Below are 18,702 nucleotides of genomic sequence, written 5' to 3'. Positions count from 1 at the left end.
GTTAGCTAGCATGCTAATCTTGGGAATGAGAAAACGTACCTTGGTTTTTAACTTCTTCGTGCTGCCTGCTTTTCTTCTGCGCTTTGACTTTAGGCATTTTGCTGTCTGTTTGATGCGAATCCTTCAGATTTGTGTAAAATATTCACAAAAAGTTACGCAGAGTTGGCAGTACACACGTGTGAATGCTCCTTCTTCGTTACACCGCTCACGTGAACCAATCAGCGTGAGTCGCCCCCTGGTGGCAAGACGCAGAACTACAACAACATCAAGTATAGTATGTTCTATTGTTTTTTTAAATGTTATTTAATGCAATACTCAAAAGACAGACACATGCACACAAAAGACGACTTCTTTAGTCACTGATGGGAAGTTCCTCAAGCGTCATGGCAATGTCTCTCAGTTTAGGATCCTCCATCCAGTTTATTCTACACACAAACAGAATTCCCTGCGCACAAGAATTACTTGGGTATATTTTTGGTTTTGGTTTTGAAAATACAGTAGTGTATTTCTCTTTACCCTGAAGACATTCTGTGTCATGATGGCCATATTTTTGTACTTCTTCAGGTTTGCTCGACCTTTCTCCAAGGCGGCTTTGTACTTTTCTGCATCAGGGTGCTCCCTCTTCACCATCAGGTTGTCAATGTCCTTCATTTTCTCATGCATCAGACGCTTCAGCTCTGTAGGATAGAAAGCTTCTGTCAGATGGATAAATGCTCCTTGTAAACAAAGGGTGTCCTAAACCTTTGGTCAACACTGAAAATTCAATAGATGCGATGTGAGACAACGTTTATTTTACTTTGTAAAAAGGCTGAAAAAAAAACGTATTTATATTGCAGGCCAAATATTTGTGTTGCTATTAGTTATAAGTATCAACATGACAGCTTCTTTTTACAAAACCCAAAACCAATGAAGTTGGCACGTTGTGTAATTCGTAAATAAAAACAGAATACAATGATTTGCAAATTATTTTCGACTTATATTCAATTGAATACGCTGCAAAGACAAGATATTTAATTTTCGAACTGAGAACCTTAATTTTTTTTTGCAAATAATAATTAACTTAGAATTTAATGGCAGCAACACATTACAAAAAAGTTGGCACAGGAACATTTTACCACTGTGTTACACGGCCTTTCCTTTTAACAACACTCAGTAAACGTTTGGGAACCGAGGAGACCAATTTTTGAAGCTTTTCAGGTGGAATTATTTCCCATTCTTGCTTGATGTACAGCTTAAATTGTTCAACAGTCTGGGGTCTCCATTGTCGTATTTTAAACTTCATTATGTGCCACACATTTTCAATGGGAGACAGGTCTGGACTACAGGCAGGCCAGTCTAGTACCCGCACTCTTTTACTATGAAACTTCTGAAGTTTTCCTGAGCCCATGTGGTGATATCCTTTACATACTGATGTCGCTTTTTGATGCAGTACCGCCTGAGGGATCGAAGGTCCGTAATATCATTGCTTACGTGCAGTGATTTCTCCAGATTCTCTGAACCTTTTCATGATATTACTGACCATAGATGGTGAAATCCCTAAATTCCTTGCAATAGCTTGTTGAGAAATGTTGTTCTTAAACTGCTGGCCAATTTGCTCATGCATTTGTTCACAAAGTGGTGACCCTCGCCCCATCCTTGTTTGTGAAGGACTGTGCATTTTATGGAAGCTGCTTTTATACCCAATCATGGCACCCAACTGTTCCCAATTAGCCTGTTCACCTGTGGGATGTTCCAAATAAGTGTTTGATGAGCATTTCTCAACTTTCTCAGTCTTTTTTGCCACTTGTGCCAGCTTTTTTGAAACATGTTGCAGGCATCAAATTCCAAATGAGCTAATATTTGCAAAAAATAACAAAGTTTTGCAGTTCGAACGTTAAGTATCTTGTCTTTGCAGTATATTCAATTGAATATAGGTTGAAAAGGATTTGCAAATTGCAAATTATTCACAACGTGCCAACTTCACTGGTTTTGGGTTTTGTACATTGGGCATATTTTTGCTGTATTATTCCCCAATTTTTGCAATATAATTTTGTAACAATGAAAAAAAAACGAGCTGCCCTTTGGACACCCCTGAAGTAAAACATATTTACAAACCAAGTCTATTTTTCTGGAGTTCAGTGATATCATCTTGAAGATTCCTTGATTCCTTTAAACAAAAAAAAAGGAAAGTGTACTTGAATTATAACTTGCATGGTTTTAATGTGATCACTTTGCTATTTAATTTCATTTACGTTAACACTCGCCATGAGTCATACAAATACCAACACGGATCACATGTATTGCCTGTACATTTTTCAATGTATTTATTGTGAGTGCTATTGACAGTTTAACAATATATTAATATTCAAACTAATGCCTTATTCTCTTCCGTTACATACAATTGTTTGAGCGAAACAAAATAAATAGTAGTAGCTTACTTGCTGAAGTTGTTTAATATTTGAGCAAAGCATCATGCAGCGATCACTGGTGGCTTTCAGCTCACTGCAAACAACACAAGTGAGTTAAAAATTGATAACGACATCATATATCCCCCAACTGAACGCATGAAGTCAACTTACACCGCCTCTGCATTATTCTCTTTCAGTTTTTCGGTGATGGCGTGCCACATCTGCATTCTAAAACACACATCATGATGTTGTTAGATGTACACTTTGTTGGGTTACCTGCATATATCTAATGGAATAGAAGAAAACTGTGCTTTTACAAAGATAATAACGCTCATTTTGAGAGAGGTCATAATTTAGCTACATGTTTATTATTGTTCATTCTTTGGGATGAATAAAGTTTGACAACAGAGCATCATTAGTGTTCTAAAAGTCAATTATGTCATTCAGTGGAGGAAGGTGTACATAATGTTATCATCTCCATCTTCTATACTGTGTTTTACCTGTGTAAAGCCAGTGTGCGGTTAAAATGAATGGTCTTGACTCTCTCCAGCTCACTGACATTTTCCGACCTGTGAAGCCAAAAAAAATAAAAAATTAATGCATGTACTGTACCATGTCATTTCCCATTTCCAAAATGTTAATGAACAATCGGGCACTTACAATTCTCTTTCCACTTCAGATGAAGTGCATGCTCTCTTACTTCTCCCTGCTACAGAAGAACTGATATTTACTCAAAAAATGATCATGATGGCAGAATTACTGTGATTATATTTACCTGCATTTAGTTGAACTTCCATCTCAAAGCACTGGTTGAACATCTGCTCTTTTATTCTGGAACAAAATACATAATATATTCATTTATTCATCCGTTTTCTACCGCTTGTACTGCTCAGCTGACTTTGTTAAAGAGCGCTGCGGCAACAAACTCAACCGTTAGACCATCAGTGACCAACAAATATAATATTTGATTATTGTATACGTTAAAGCACCTCATTATGTCTGGCAAGGTGTCAGATTGGCCGCTGGCTCCATCATTTAGAACCACACTCTCCACGATTTGGTTAAGGTTCTCCATGTCCGGCTCCATAATGTTAAAACTTGGACTGAAAAAAACAAAAATGCACATTAACAGAATTCCATAATTCATTGTTTCCTTAGATCGTGACAAAGCTAGTTTTAGCCTTTTAATGAATTTCAAATCAGTTTAAGCACAGGTGTCAAACTCAAGACCTGGGGGCCAAACCTGGCCCACTATGTAATTTTATACAGCCCGCAAAAAGCCTGGAGAAAATATCAATAAATCAAAATGTATTTATATAGCTCTTAAAGGACTTCAAAAACTCACAACAACATCCCCTGATCCGAACCCACATAGCGTCACTAAAGGAAGTATGTAATGCATGCAATTGCATATCTTTTAAACTTTTACCATTATCTTTAGACTTCCTTTTTATTGTCATTCAAATTTGAACTTTACAGTACAGATAAGAACGAAATTTCGTTGCATTAGCTCATGGTAGTGCAGGATAAAAAATCAATAAGGTGCAGATATAAATAAATAGATTACTGTACAGATAAATATATTGCACTTTTGCATATGCATCCACGTTTATGGGTGTATGTTATATTGTCTTTATATTCCAGCGAGTTAATCCATTTTTGGGGGAAATTGAGGGGATTATTATGATGCGTTCAAGAGTCTTACAGCCTGAGGGAAGACGCTGTTGCAGAACCTGGAGGTTCTGCTACGGAGGCTGTGGAACCTCTTTCTAGAGTCCAGCAGTCTAATAATACAACACATATTATCATACATTGCCAAAAAAATTTTTTGTCAAATTAAAAATAAATACTTAAATTACTGCTTGACTTATGATTTTTAAACAAGTTATCTATAAAATTGTGCAGTATAAAAATGACAATTGATTTTTTGGTAAAATTCTGGTGACTGGAACTGTCCATTTTTTACCTCAAAATTTGCGGTGTTTTCTACGGTAAAATTCTGGCAATTGCACTGCTGGTTTTCTTTCCGGAAAAAAAGTGGTACAACTTTTCCATTTACAGTAATACACTGTAAAAACAAGATAGATTTTACGGTTTAAAAAAAAAAAAGCTAAATTGCCTACATTTTTACCGTTAAAAAAAATAATGCTGTTTTTCCATTCACAGTAATATGCTGTAAAACAACACCATACATTATACAGTAAATTTCTGGCCACTGAGCTGCCAATTTGTATTTTTTATTTTAAAATTTACAGATTTACATTTTGAAAAATATAATAATCAAATTCATAGACTATTGCGTAATGATATCGCGAGGCGAATCCTTATTCATTTATATTCATATATTATTCACTGTTGCAAGTGGCCATAACTGCAATGTGACCCTCAATGAAAACGAGTTAGACACCCCCGAGTTCAGGGTTCCAAATGACATTGTTGCGTAGTGTGGAACTAAGGTGTTGAGCTTTTGCGAAGTTATCATTGTTATATTATATACAAATATTAAATGTATTAAATTAAACCACAATAGGGCAGCACGGTGGAAGAGGGGTTAGTGCGTCTGCCTCACAATACGAAGGTCCTGAGTAGTCGTGAGTTCAATCCCGGCCTCGGGATCTTTCTGTGTGGAGTTTGCATGTTCTCCCCGTGACTGCGTGGGTTCCCTCCGGGTACTCCGGCTTCACCCCACATCCAAAGACATGCATCTGGGGATAGGTTGATTGGCAACACTAAATTGGCCCTAGTGTGTGAATGTGAGTGTGAATGTTGTCTGTCTATCTGTGTTGGCCCTGCGATGAGATGGCGACTTGTCCAGGGTGTACCCCGCCTTCCGCCCGATTGTAGCTGAGATAGGCTCCAGCGCCCCCCGCGACCCCGAAGGGAATAAGCGGTAGGAAATGGATGGATGGATAAACCACAATATCCTACTATACACAATTAAAAGTACCCGTATATTAGGAATACGAGAACTCGTCCACAGTGGTAAACAAGCAGCGTCTACACTATCATGCTTTAATGACAAAACAAGCCGTCTAAACGAACAAATCATGTTACAAAACATAGAATAAAATATCATTAGTTGTCAGTCTATATTTCAGGCTAGCCTTTAAATAGCGATTTTAACGAAAGAAACATTACCGTATGTTTACGTCAAATTCGCCCGCCCGGAAGTGATGTCTTCTTTTTCTTCTTTAGTTTCCCGGATAACGAATCAGTGGCGGAAAAGAGAAGGCTGCCATCTAGCGACTACCAACATATTACATTTCCATGGTTGTATTTAAAAAAAAATTCAACATCTGTACGATAAATCTAACAAAAATCCCAGAAATAGGTAACGTGACAACAGTAACAATAAATACATTTACAATACATTAATACATACATTTATTTAAATACGAACTGATGCAATTATAGGATATTTGATTGATGTCCGTATTCATAAGGAGAGCATATATTTAAATTGTAAATATACATTTAGGTTATAATTGCACATTTCAAACATGCCTACGAAAAAGAATACGGAGGCCAAGTGGGACAAAATTAGATAAATAAATACATATTTAAGTAATTACATCTATCAATAACCCTCCCGCGACCCTGAAGGGGACACGCGGTAAAAAATGGATGGATGGATGGATCTTTCAATAACTAAACTTATTGACTGAACTGGTAGAGTATAATATCTTAAAATCAGGGATAAAGCACATAGAATAATTCTGCAAAACACAATTCAAATGAGATTTGTAAAATGAGAACGTAATCATAATCTAAAGAAACTGAGATTTTTAATAAATCAAGATTTTGTCACGGCCCGGGCGCATGCCAATGCGTACTCATCTGTGCACTCTGCTGATCTACGCGCGCCACTCCGGCTGCAGCAGGCAGCTGCAACAATCTGCAATCTGCACACCTGTCGCTGACGAGCTCCCTGGGCTTCTTCAGCCAGTGCAGACCTGTGTTCCAGGCCAGAACGTAACTACCTGTTGTGTACAGTAAGCCGTATAACATGCTCTATGCAGTCCTGCTCTTTCTGTGTTTTCTTCCCTGTGTTTCATTGTGTGTTGTCCTGTGTCGTGTCGTTCCTAGCAGAAAATCCCCGTTCCCGCATGATCAGCTGTGTGTCTCGTCTTCTCTGTTGTTGCTCTCTGGTTCTCTGGCTGCCCCTCTTGGATCTCAACCTCCCGCCTGGACACGGACCTTTTGACGCCTTTCTATCGCCCCGACTTCCTGCCTGCTCACGGACCTCCGACCTTGTCTTGTTCGCCCCTGGACTTCCTCAACTCCCGCTCAACACTCCTGGTAACACTCATTAATTCCTACACATAGTCGCACACCATACACACTCTTGGATTTTGTCACACTCCATTTCCCTAGTTTATTCATATTATGGTTTGTTATTTTATATATATATATATATATATATATATATATATATATATATATATATATATATATATATATATATATATATCATAATATTATACTACCCCCTTGTTGTCTGTGTCGTCTTCTCCTCTCGTACAAACACAGATTTAGGGTAATGGAAAAACTTGACAGTGGAACAGAAAAATGCAGGTCTATTTCTGTATCTAAGAAATATTTATGAAGAATGAAAGATATGACTTTTAATAAATGATTGTTTTCATTTGTTTTTGTTTTGTTGTTGTATGTTTTGACATACATATTGCCTTCATAGTCTTCTGAGTTGCAATTGTGTGAATATCAGGCAGATATGATAAGTTTATACTTTCTGCTTCTTTTCATTCATAATTTATTTGAATGCTATGTTAACTGTTATAGCACGGAATGAAAGAAAAACAAATATGGAAATAAATTCAATGTGTCATTAATTAATCAAATCATTAAATACATTATGAAATCAATAATTCATTACATTGTAAAATAATTAATTCAATCATTAAATCAATGGTTAGTTAATTTATTAAATATATTATTGACCTATAAAACAAGGGTGTACCCCGCCTTTCGCCCGAATGCAGCTGAGATAGGCTCCAGCACCCCCCGCGACCCCGACAAGGGGTAGCAAATGGATGGATGGATAAACATTTATATATATGTATGTATTTATGTATTAGAAATAATTTATGACACATTTTAAAGGGGTCATAAAACACTTCCTTGTGGTCTACATAACATGTAATGGTGGTTCTTTGGTCAAAATGTTGCATAGATTATGTTTTACAGGCCGTTTTTAAAACTTTTTCTGATCATCTCTTCAGGATGTGTTTTTTTGTGGGCGGTCTTATTTACGTGTCTCCACTTGGACAGAATCTTCTTGAGCCATCTTTGTTGTAGTTTTTAGTTTCCATAACAAGTCTACTGACAAATATAAGTTTGAACTAGAGATGTTTGATAATGGCTTTTTTGCCGATATCCGATATTCCGATATTGTCCAACTCTTAATTACCGATACCGATATCAACCGATACCGATATATACAGTCGTTGAATTAACACATTATTATGCCTAATTTTGTTGTGATGCCCCGCTGGATGCATTAAACAATGTAACAATCTTTTCCAAAATAAATAAACTCAAGTTATGGAAAAAAAATGCCAACATGGTACTGCCATATTTATTATTGAAGTATCAAAGTGCATTATTTTTTTTCACTGCTTTCATATATCGCCGTGTTTGATGCATTTTTGTTGTGTTTTGCTTGACTGTAAAATATGTTGATCGAGGAGGTGGTCTGAGAAGTAAAAGAGGAGCAAGAGGAGGGGGGTGGGGGGGTTGGCTTAGCGAGGGTGTATATTGTAGCGTCCCGGAAGAGTTAGTGCTCCAAGGGGTTCTGGGTATTTGTTCTGTTGTGTTTATGTTGTGTTACGGTGCGGATGTTCTCCCGAAATGTGTTTGTCATTTTTGTTTGGTGTGGGTTCACAGTGTGGTGCATATTTGTAACAGTGTTAAAGTTGTTATACGGCCACCCTCAGTGTGACCTGTAGGGCTGTTGACCAAGTATGTTTGCATTCCCTTGTGTGTGAAAAGCGGTAGATAATGTGTCTGGACCGGCACGCAAAGGCAATGCCTTTAAGGTTTATTGGCGCTCTGTACTTCTCCCTACGTCCGTGTACACAGCGGCGTTTTAAAAAGTCATAAATTATACTTTTTGAAACCGATACCGATAATTTTGAAATCGATAGACAGATAATTTACGATATTATATTTTAAAGCATTTATCGGCCGATAATATCGGACATCTCTAGTTTGAACTATACGCTACTTTATATTAGGAATAGCAACAGTGGAAGGGGAATGTCAGTGTATGACCCTGTCTGCCCCACGACAAGAGGGTAGCGAAAAAGGAGTTTAACCTCTTAAGGCCCAAGCTGTTTGTTTACATGATTTTTTTTATTTCTCTTTGCTATTTGGGCTTATTGGACCCTAATTAGAATAAAAACTAAAAATCCTCTTTTTATATGATGTACTTAGTCTATAAGTAACAAACGTGTACTTCATGTGTAGTGACATGCTAATTTTTATTTTTACACTTTTTTTTTTTCAAAATTCCATTGTATGTTATACTCTTCTGACACCACCAGATAGCAGTATGTGTCCATATGTCGGCATAAGACCCCAATTCAGTAGTGTACACAATTTTGGAAATAAGAGCTAAATGATGCTGTCCACGCATGTGGCCACTAAGGCCTTTAGAGGTTAATGACTACAATGCGGACTACAATGGCGGAAGGCACTATCTGTACATTCATACCATATATGGATAACCCAGGGAGGGGGGGCGGGGTTAGGTTTGGTTGGTATCAACACTTCAGTCATCAACAATCAGCATAAACAATTGCATCATCAGAGAAATGGATATTGAGACAGTGTAGGACTGACTTGGTAGGATATGTACAACAAGTAGTGGACATAGAGAGAGAGATCAGAAAGTATAAGAAAAAGTGTCTACATTTGATTGTTTGATTGTTTACATTTGATTATTTACAATCCGAAGAGGTACTATGTGGAAGGGGGAGGGTGTTAGTTTACGGACCCGTGCCTGGTCCGTAAACCAGGCACGGGTAGATTTTGCGCTGTGTGCAGGCGCCAAGTCCTGTTGGAACTTGAAATCTCCATCTCCATAGAGCAGGTCAGCAGCAGGAAGCATGAAGTGCTCTAAAACTTGCTGGTAGACGGCTGCGTTGACCCTGGATCTCAGGAAACAGAGTGGACCGACACCAGCAGATGACATGGCACCCCAAACCATCACCCAACCATGCAAATTTTGCATTTCCTTTGGAAATCGAGGTCCCAGAGTCTGGAGGAAGACAGGAGAGGCACAGGATCCACGTTGCCTGAAGTCTAGTGTAAAGTTTCCACCATCAGTGATGGTTTGGGGTGCCATGTCATCTGCTGGTGTCGGTCCACTCTGTTTCCTGAGATCCAGGGTCAACGCAGCCGTCTACCAGCAAGTTTTAGAGCACTTCATGCTTCCTGCTGCTGACCTGCTCTATGGAGATGGAGATTTCAAGTTCCAACAGGACTTGGCGCCTGCACACAGCGCAAAATCTACCCGTGCCTGGTTTACGGACCATGGTATTTCTGTTCTAAATTGGCCCGCCAACTCCCCTGACCTTAGCCCCATAGAAAATCTGTGGGGTATTGTGAAAAGGAAGATGCAGAATGCCAGACCCGAAAACGCAGAAGAGTTGAAGGCCACTATCATAGCAACCTGGGCTCTCATAACACCTGAGCAGTGCCAGAAACTCATCGACTCCATGCCACGCCGCATTAACGCAGTAATTGAGGCAAAAGGAGCTCCAACCAAGTATTGAGTATTGCACATGCTCATATTTTTCATTTTCATACTTTTCAGTTGGCCAACATTTCTAAAAATCCCTTTTTTGTATTAGCCTTAAGTAATATTCTAATTTTGTGACACACGGAATTTTGGATTTTCATTTGTTGCCACTTCAAATCATCAAAATTAAATGAAATAAACATTTGAATGCATCAGTCTGTGTGCAATGAATAAATATAATGTACAAGTTACACCTTTTGAATGCAATTACTGAAATAAATCAAGTTTTTCAAAATATTCTAATTTACTGGCTTTTACCTGTATATTCTGATGATTATCTTGTGTGATGACTGTATTCCCTGCAAAAAATGTTCTATAGAATCTCTATAGAAATATATAGAACGCTATAGAATTTCGTCGGAATTTCTTTAGAACTGAAGATTCTATAGAATATGTATTCAAAATTCTATAGAAATTCTATAGACATCAGCTTCATGTGCTGGAAGGTCTTTTCACTGTTCTATAGAGCTGGGAATTCTATAGAATATCCTATAGAAATTCTATAGACATTACATTATCTGATGAAAAGTCCATAGATTGTTCTATAGAACTGGGCATTCTATAGAATGTCTAACAGAAATTCTATAGACATTATCCTTTATCTGCTGAAAGGTCTATAGATTGTTCCATGGAATAAAATTCTATAAAATGGCAGCAGCGCTATCACCATAGCATTGATTAATCTCATTAAGTTGATTCACCAGACTTGAGCTTGTTTTTTGAACAATGCAGGATGTCTCCCTCAATTATGAAAATGTTAATTTTGTATCATTTAAAATTGTGAGGTGTCATTTCAAGGCGGACACCCAGAACTTAATTCGGCAGACTTTATTTTTAAAAGTATATTTATTCCAATAAATCAATTTATTTTTATTTTTAGAGTTTTTGAGTTATCTATAAGTAAAAAGTGTGAATATTTTCGTAACTTACTTTTTTATGTGATAAAATTAATTTTATTGGACTTCCAACATAAATTGATTTAGCAAAACTCAGTTCAAAGGTTTAAATCAGACCTAAAACGTCAGGACCCGCCCACGTACCTGCATGCAGCTGTGGAAGAACAAGCCCAGACACGTTTCTTCACGGAGCCCAATAGGAAAACACTTTACCGAACTCATGTAAGTAACAATTTATATTGTTAAAAGTCAGTATTTGCCAGGATTTAAATGTATACATTTTCAAAAGCATGGTTCAATGTTATATTTAGTTTACTACTTTTCCCGCCGTAACATTACAAACCCCCCCCCCCAAACACGATAGATAGAACTGCTCTCGTTTTGTTATAAAATAACAAAACTGTTTTAAGGCTGCAATCACAACCAAATTCATGTATAGTTGGTAATAATCGCGTTGTATCAATGTTTCTCATATCCGACACTAATAAGTGCGAATATGTTTCAAATCAACTTTTTTTTTAAAAATTATTTATTTTTCCCCTTCGCGCTTGCCGTAGTTGCAAAGCAGATTTCGCGGGCAGTTTGAGTTGGTGATGGCGGCCACAACGTCCATGTTGACTTCACTCGCTCTTTCTAAGCTGCCCAAGTCACGTCGGAGTTCATTGACGGTAACTTTGTTGGCTTAAACATCACATTTAGGTTTAGGGTCTTCTAGGCGCGATGCGAGACGTCACAAGCGGGCTAACGTTGAGCCAAACAGCAGCTTCGAGGCACGGGCGGAAATGGTGAGCTAGCAAAACTAGCCTAATTTATTATTATTATTATTATCATCCCTCCATTGTTTGTAACGTCAGGCTTGTGTGATCACACAGAGAAGGAGTTTGGCCCCCAGTCAGGTCGCCAAACGGAAGCAAGGGGAGGATGATCATCGAGACGAAATATAGTATATTAACCACGCGGTTCTCGAGAGAAGATGAATGGAGAAAATTGGGACAGTGATGAAGAAGTCCAAGTTCCATGGCCACTCAACAAAGCAGGAGGAAGGAAGCAGTCACAAACCAAATACGTGGCAAGAATTCTGAGATTTGGTGGTAATTAATAAACAGTTGAAAACTTTTCAATTCAATTCAGTAAAAAGTATACGTTTTACCAGAAGTACATATAAATATAGATATATTTAATATAGATATATTTCATGTACTTCTGATTTTACACCTTGAACTTTCGACTTTGTTTATGTAAAGTTAAATTTAATTAATATAATTTTTTTTCTTCCATGATTGATAGTAATTTCTCATCAGTGCAGCCCTGGTATACTGAATGTTTCAATCTGCAATGCTGAGGTGATTGTCATGATAGTACAGACTTAACCTTGACAATTTTTTAATATGGCTGTAAGCCTGTAAATAAGGGAAAGTAAGGTGAAATTTGTTTCTCGCTGAGGTGAATTTCTGAATCATCAGAACTGTAGGTATACCAAAGTAATTTAGTGATAACAATCTGCTGCTGAAATGTATGACTAACTGTACAGTTTAATTTAGCTTAATGTGGCACATATTTGTTTTTACACAGAAGACACACGTGAACTGACGCCATATTTGAAAGCCGCTCAGGATGGCAAGGATGTACCCCTTACTGGTGATTTGGAATATGGCAGAGGCAAGAGAAACAAACAGCCAAAGTCTTGGTCATCAGACAGTGAGAGCAAGGATGAAAGTGTTGAGGAGACTCTATCTGACAGACAGCAGGTACTTTTATTTCAGTGGTGTTGTCGCGATATGACCGAAATAGTGTTGAAAGCAACGTTAAACGTTAATTCACTCACTCACTATTTCAGTGGTGTTTCAACTGTGTGAGGTTTTGTAGGATTCAATCCCATACTTTTGAAGTACCTTGTCAGTTTTTCTTTATCATAAAAGTTAATCAAATCATGTTTCATTGTAGGCTTTAAAGTTATTGAATATTTTGATTCAATTCGACCAACTCAGACAGAATAATATTCAAGACAAATTGAGGTGTTGACAGACTTTCTGCATGTACTCGAAAATCTATCATTTCTGCAAACATATTTCTTCACTTCAATGGCATATAAAAGAACTGAACACGTTTTCTTGTTAATCTTGATTTTTCAGAAGAAAAAGAGGAAAGTAAGCCGTACAGCTGTGGGATATGATGCTCGGGCACAATTGAAGGCCCAACTTGCTGCTGTGAGTACATGAATAGAATAGAATAGGATTTTATTGGTTAATCAAAGCACCCTCTCGAGGCAAACAATCACAAGTGCCTAGCATTCATTTGAAATCGAGTACGTAAAAATTGCATCCCTGGCAACTGGTTTAAAACACAAGTTTATACTTTTACTTATATGAAAATAACACTACAAATACCTGATGAACAGTGCCTACTGTGTGAATGGCTTACTGCTACATGTACATGTAGCATATTCAAATTAATGTGCCTACAAGGTTGCTTATACATGTAAAACTTATATGGTGCTGTCAGGGCCGTATCCAGGACAAATTGCTTCCGGAAAACATATGAGCGCCCAAATTAATCATAATACAAATTATTTCATTTGATTGACTATTTTGACATTTTCAGCTGGGAAGAACTTCACCGAAAGATACATGTACAGAAATGGAATCCCTGAAGAAGGAAGTCCTCCAGTTGAGAGAGGAAAACAAATCCCTTCGAGATGCATTGAGGGTTGTTGAAGGTAGGTTTTCTTATTCTAGAAGTATGTTATTGTAATTATCATAGGTTGATGGAAAATATGCTTACATGTCGATGTATGAAATAACTTTCTTATTACTGTATTTTCATCTAACTTTGGCCTACGGGTATTGTCGTCATGTACGGCTGTCCATCCGTCACCGCAATATTTACAGAATCGTTTCATGTACGGAAACCAAACTTGTTACATCTATTTATCTTAGTGTAACAAGAAGCCTATCGAAAATGAGTCGTCTCGGACAATATTTTCCAGAGTTATGCCCCTTTTTTCCAATAAAAATCCATTTATGATTTGGGATAATTTCAGAACTGTTGCATATACAACATCCTAAGTTGTGATGTCCTCCCCTCTAAATAAGGGGAGGACATATGGTACTTGTTTGTTTGTCTGTCTGTCCGTCCGTTTTTGTGTGTTTCTCTTATATTAGCAAGAGTTACGTCCCTTCCTTCTTGATATTTTGTCTCAGCTGGATATCTGATTAATACTTGACCGACAAATATTAAATCTTCGCGTGGTCAGGATGAATTAATATATATGGTTATATATATTTTTCATCTTTGATTGCTTCCTTACCATGTTTCCCTTGACTTGAACAAGATTCCTATCAAAATACCCTTACATTATGATAGCTGGGGTTAGAGCCGAGCGGTTTGGATATCGCCAGCTTCATGTTATTAATGTATTTTTTTTTTATTGTGTCTGCATCACAATGTACTTTTTTCTATTAAAGGACTTCCTGGCCTGCTAATGAAGATGGACGACTTATCACGTCAGGCAACAATACTATCAGCTCGACGTCCTGCTGTCGCTCTGCCAGAGAGGAGCTGGCCAACAGCAGCTTGACAGGAAAAAAATCCAATGCTTTTAAGGATAAGCATGAGAAACCAAAACTGGATGACAAGAAAGTGTCTGCTATTATTGGTGAGTATAAGTTAAATCAATCTGATTAAAACCATATCCACATCAGGGAAGTGGATCTGACCCTTTTCCTATCTCCAAGTCGTTCCGTGATCGTTTGGCATGAAGTATAGATATCCATAGCTTCCAGTCTGCTTGGTCCATGAATTGACTGCGAGATGTTCGTTTTGACAGATTTATAGGCATGGGTGGTCACATTAGCTTTGATCTCGTCGGAAACCAACATCAAGTGACAAAGCAAAAACCGCAGCGCACGGATATCTACACCTTTTTCTCGTTTGATATCTTATATCGGCATTCTCCGCCTTACTATTTAACAACTAGCGTCGGGAATTTCCGTGAGTTCTGCTGCAAGTTGAGAAGTGAACGACTTTTAGATAGGGAATGTGTCAGATCCCCTTCCCGATGTGGATATGGTTTCAATCAGATTGAAGTTAAATATTTTTATTAGAATTCTATTAATGCACTTTCGTGATTGTTCGAACGCCATTGGGGACACCCATCAAGTACACAACAAGATTCACAAGAAAGTGAAATCCTGAAAATAATTTGAAAAATATTTCACACACTGAATGGATTTTCTATATAGCTAATGAATAGTGTACATGCACTGTCAGAATTTGATACAGATTTGTTGCAGTTCGTAAAGCCTGGCATGATTGCACCACATATGATTTTGTGTGCGTCAAGCAGTGCAAGTGCCTTACAGCATAGAAACGCGTGATATGCAATGTATGCAGTGTGTTGACTATCCATTGCATTGATTAAATGATAGACATCACTCTCTTTATCGAGCTGAAAAATGCCATAGTGTAACTCATTGCATGACAGCTAGTGTCTTGGTGTCTGCAGACACTAATTCTGGTATATTTTATTGATCTTTCAGATTTTGTGAAGAAGCTCCATCCCTCAAGTGAAGCAAATGTGATAAAGAAAATCATTGGAGTGAAACTGAACATTGCGCAGAAAATGGGAAAAAAAGAAGGCCTCAGAAACAAATTCTGCTGGACGTCTAGCCGTCTCTAACAGTCGGGGAAGCGCGGTGATCATGTTGATTTATGCTGCTGACATTTATTTATTACGTCAAGATTTGAGTTACATGTATATAATAAATACAAGTCAACATTCATTCAACTGCAATATTTGTCTTTCTCCATTGCCAGTGTTAGACCACAGATTTTGTAGAATGCCTGCCCAATCATTTCTACATCATTCTGAACCGTATTCCACAGAAAGCCATTCCATAGGAGCCTGTTCTATAGAACTACTCTTTAGAACTTTCTTCTATAGCACTATTCTTTAGAGGAGATCTATAGAACCATTCTTTAGAACCCTGTTCTATAGAACCATTCTTTAGAACCCTGTTCTATAGAACCATTCTTTAGAACCCTGTTCTATAGAACCATTCTTTAGAACCCTGTTCTATAGAACCATTCTTTAGAACCATGTTCTATAGAACCATTCTTTAGAATCCTGTTCTATAGAACTTCGGTCCTAAAGTTCATTAGAAATTCTATAGAACTTCGGTCCTAAAGTTCATTAGAAATTCTATAGAGATATTCTTTAGAAATTCTATAGAACATTTTTTGCAGGGTTATGATGTTAGTATATATTTGATAGTGTATCCATCTATATCAGTGGACCCCGACTTAAACAAGTTGAAAAACGTATTCGGGTGTTACCATTTAGTGGTCAATTGTACGGAATATGTACTTCACTGTGCAATCTACTAATAAAAGTTTCAATCAATCAATCAAGCACTTATCTAATTTGGTCCTCCAAACTAGAATGACACGTCTTTAAAAGGCATAACCAGTAGACATAATACATATAATATATACACTTTAAAGATAATTAACAAAAACACTGAAAACTTCGTATACTGTAAAATGCATATCAATTACACTTGTCGTGTTTCCCAGTTTTCCCACAGTCCTTGAAGGCAGCATCACATTAGGTATGTGGTCTGGTCAGCTATGTAAACATGTCAATGTTATTAGCCGGGCTAACCACACAAGACAAGAAGACTACACGGTCTTGGCCCGACACTGTCGCTCCCTTTCGATGTCGTCATTCTATCGTGGGTTCGGGATTTATGGCGGTCATGTTTTCGTCACTTTAGGGTGGGAAGGGTGAGGAGGAAGAGGTCTGCGGTAGTTGGGCACGGAGATGCTAGTGGTGTTATGCTAATGATGAAGCTAACGGAGACTGGTTGTTGGACATCCAAGTGCATGAAAATGACGCCGCTTTATTCCAAAAGCACCGAATGATAACCGGCCGGGGGAGCGGCGTCGTCTCAGCGGGCGGCGAATGGCGTTATAAACCCGCTACACGCACAGTTTGCACCAGAGCAGCGGTGGTGCCTTCAATGCGCATAGCCGTGTAGTTCCATCACTTTGCGTAAAGATGTCATTCACCATGGAGGATCATTTGGAGTCGGGCTGGGTCGCTGTCCGCCCCAATGCGTTCGAGGAGAAGGAGAAGCATAAATTTGTCTTCATCGTCGCATGGAACGAAGTGGAAGGCAAATTTGCCATCACATGTCACAACAGAACGGCGCAAAGGAGAAGCTTTGGCAGCGGCAGGGAGGAGGATGGAGACAAAACAACATGGCTGGTAACTAGTCCTGCAGGGGATAAAGTGTCCCGGAGCCCTGGCTTAGGACCAAGAGAGACTGCGGTGCAAGGCCTTAAAAGCAAACTTCCAGGTTCCAAACTAAGTCCTGTTAAAATGAAGACTGTGGTCAACAATGTGTCTTGTCATGTTAGTCCCGATCTCGAGGATCTCTGTGTGGACACTCCGGACCTGGAGGACAGTCTGAGCCGGGAGGACTGCAGTTGGGCAGGACTCTTTTCCTTCCAGGACCTGCGGGCGGTGCACCAGCAGCTGTGTTCCGTCGACTCGGTCCTGGAGCCCTGTCTCCCTGTCTTTCCGGAGGAACCAAGCGGGATGTGGTCGGTGCTGTTCGGGCCGGCCGAGGTCTCGGAGACTGAGATGGATGACCTGTGTTCTAAGTTACAGCTCTACCTGGGCCATGCGCTCGACCTATGCGGCTGGAAGATCCTCTCCCAGCTTCTGTTCACTGAAAACGACGACCTGGATGAGTACTACGAGAGCCTCAGCGAGCTGAAGCAGTCTGGCTACGAGGAAGTGCTTCAGCATGAAAGTAAACATCTGCAGGAGGTGAGCAGAGGGTTCTTCTTCAGCTTCTCGTGACCTGTGTGTGAGCTGCGACCATTAATCGATTCATGCGATTACAAAAAAGCTTAAATTTATATTCTGTTGCTTTGATTAATCCTTACTCTTTTAATGCTCTCACGATACCATCATAACATACTTGAGCCGTACTGCAATTTTGCACATGTTGAGTTGCACACTCATCTCTGTACACTTTTTACACACATTGTCCCCTTGTATACATAATATTTGTATTTCATTCTTTTTTTATATATACAGTATATTACATTTTTCGGCACACTTTTACACACATTGTCCCCTTTTATACATATTTGTATTTCATTCTTTTTTATATATATACATTATCTTACATTTTTCAGTACACTTTTACACAAATTGTCCCCTTTTATACATAATATTTGTATTTCATTATTTTTATATGTATAAAGTATGTTACATTTTTCAGTACACTTTTACACAAATTGTCCGATTTTATACATATTTGTATTTCATAATTTTATATATATATATATATATATATATATATATATATATATATATATATATATATATATATATATATATACATACATATATATATATACACAGTATCTTACATTTTTCTGTACACTTTTTACCGGTACACAAATTGTCCCCTTTTATACATATTTGTATTTCATTAATTTTATATATATAAAGTGTATTACATTTTTCAGTACACTTTTATACAAATTGTCCCATTTTATACATATTTGTATTACATTCTTT

At 38.1% G+C, this 18,702-nt stretch overlaps 3 protein-coding genes across 5 annotated transcripts in view; 1 reads left to right on the top strand and 2 right to left on the bottom strand.

The window, feature by feature from the left end:
• The window catches only part of dimt1l (DIM1 dimethyladenosine transferase 1-like (S. cerevisiae)), a 10,314-nt gene extending 10,127 nt beyond the window's left edge, over window positions 1-187 (bottom strand). The window contains exon 1 of the mRNA XM_061986497.2: window positions 40-187. Within this exon, the coding sequence (XP_061842481.1) occupies window positions 40-97 (58 nt within the window). The 5' untranslated portion in view covers window positions 98-187. The remainder of the gene's footprint in view (window positions 1-39) is intronic.
• Window position 188: 1 nt separating this feature from the next.
• On the bottom strand, window positions 189-6,302 carry cenph (centromere protein H). 2 transcript variants are annotated; one of them, XM_061986500.2, is made up of 10 exons: window positions 6,221-6,302; window positions 3,377-3,490; window positions 3,163-3,218; window positions 3,048-3,096; window positions 2,888-2,956; window positions 2,559-2,615; window positions 2,418-2,481; window positions 2,095-2,146; window positions 517-677; window positions 189-445 (listed from the first exon to the last, which is right to left on the bottom strand). In XM_061986500.2, the coding sequence occupies exons 2-10, from the start codon at window positions 3,472-3,474 to the stop codon at window positions 353-355; spliced, it is 699 nt and encodes a 232-aa protein (XP_061842484.1). In that variant the 5' UTR covers window positions 3,475-3,490; window positions 6,221-6,302; the 3' UTR covers window positions 189-352. The 2 variants fall into 2 exon arrangements, with proteins under 2 accessions (XP_061842484.1, XP_061842483.1); XM_061986499.2 differs by lacking the exon at window positions 6,221-6,302 and adding an exon at window positions 5,526-5,650.
• A 327-nt stretch (window positions 6,303-6,629) lies between these two features.
• Window positions 6,630-18,702, top strand: part of LOC133623317 (junction-mediating and -regulatory protein-like) — a 37,507-nt gene continuing 25,434 nt past the window's right edge. Inside the window, exon 1 of one of the 2 annotated variants that reach the window (XM_072914351.1) lies at window positions 6,630-6,686. Coding sequence is in view for 1 of the 2 variants with exons in the window: in XM_061986506.1 (XP_061842490.1) it covers window positions 17,164-17,940 (777 nt within the window). In the remaining variant the exon portion in view is untranslated. Of the gene's footprint in view, window positions 6,687-16,727; window positions 17,941-18,702 lie in introns of those variants that run through there. The other variant, XM_061986506.1, reaches the window with a different exon arrangement.

The sequence above is a fragment of the Nerophis lumbriciformis genome, linkage group LG12, assembly GCF_033978685.3.
Source record: "Nerophis lumbriciformis linkage group LG12, RoL_Nlum_v2.1, whole genome shotgun sequence".
Taxonomy (NCBI): Eukaryota; Metazoa; Chordata; class Actinopteri; order Syngnathiformes; family Syngnathidae; genus Nerophis; species Nerophis lumbriciformis.
Note: the sequence above shows the minus strand (reverse complement) of the source record. Positions and strands in the feature narration are given on the sequence as shown.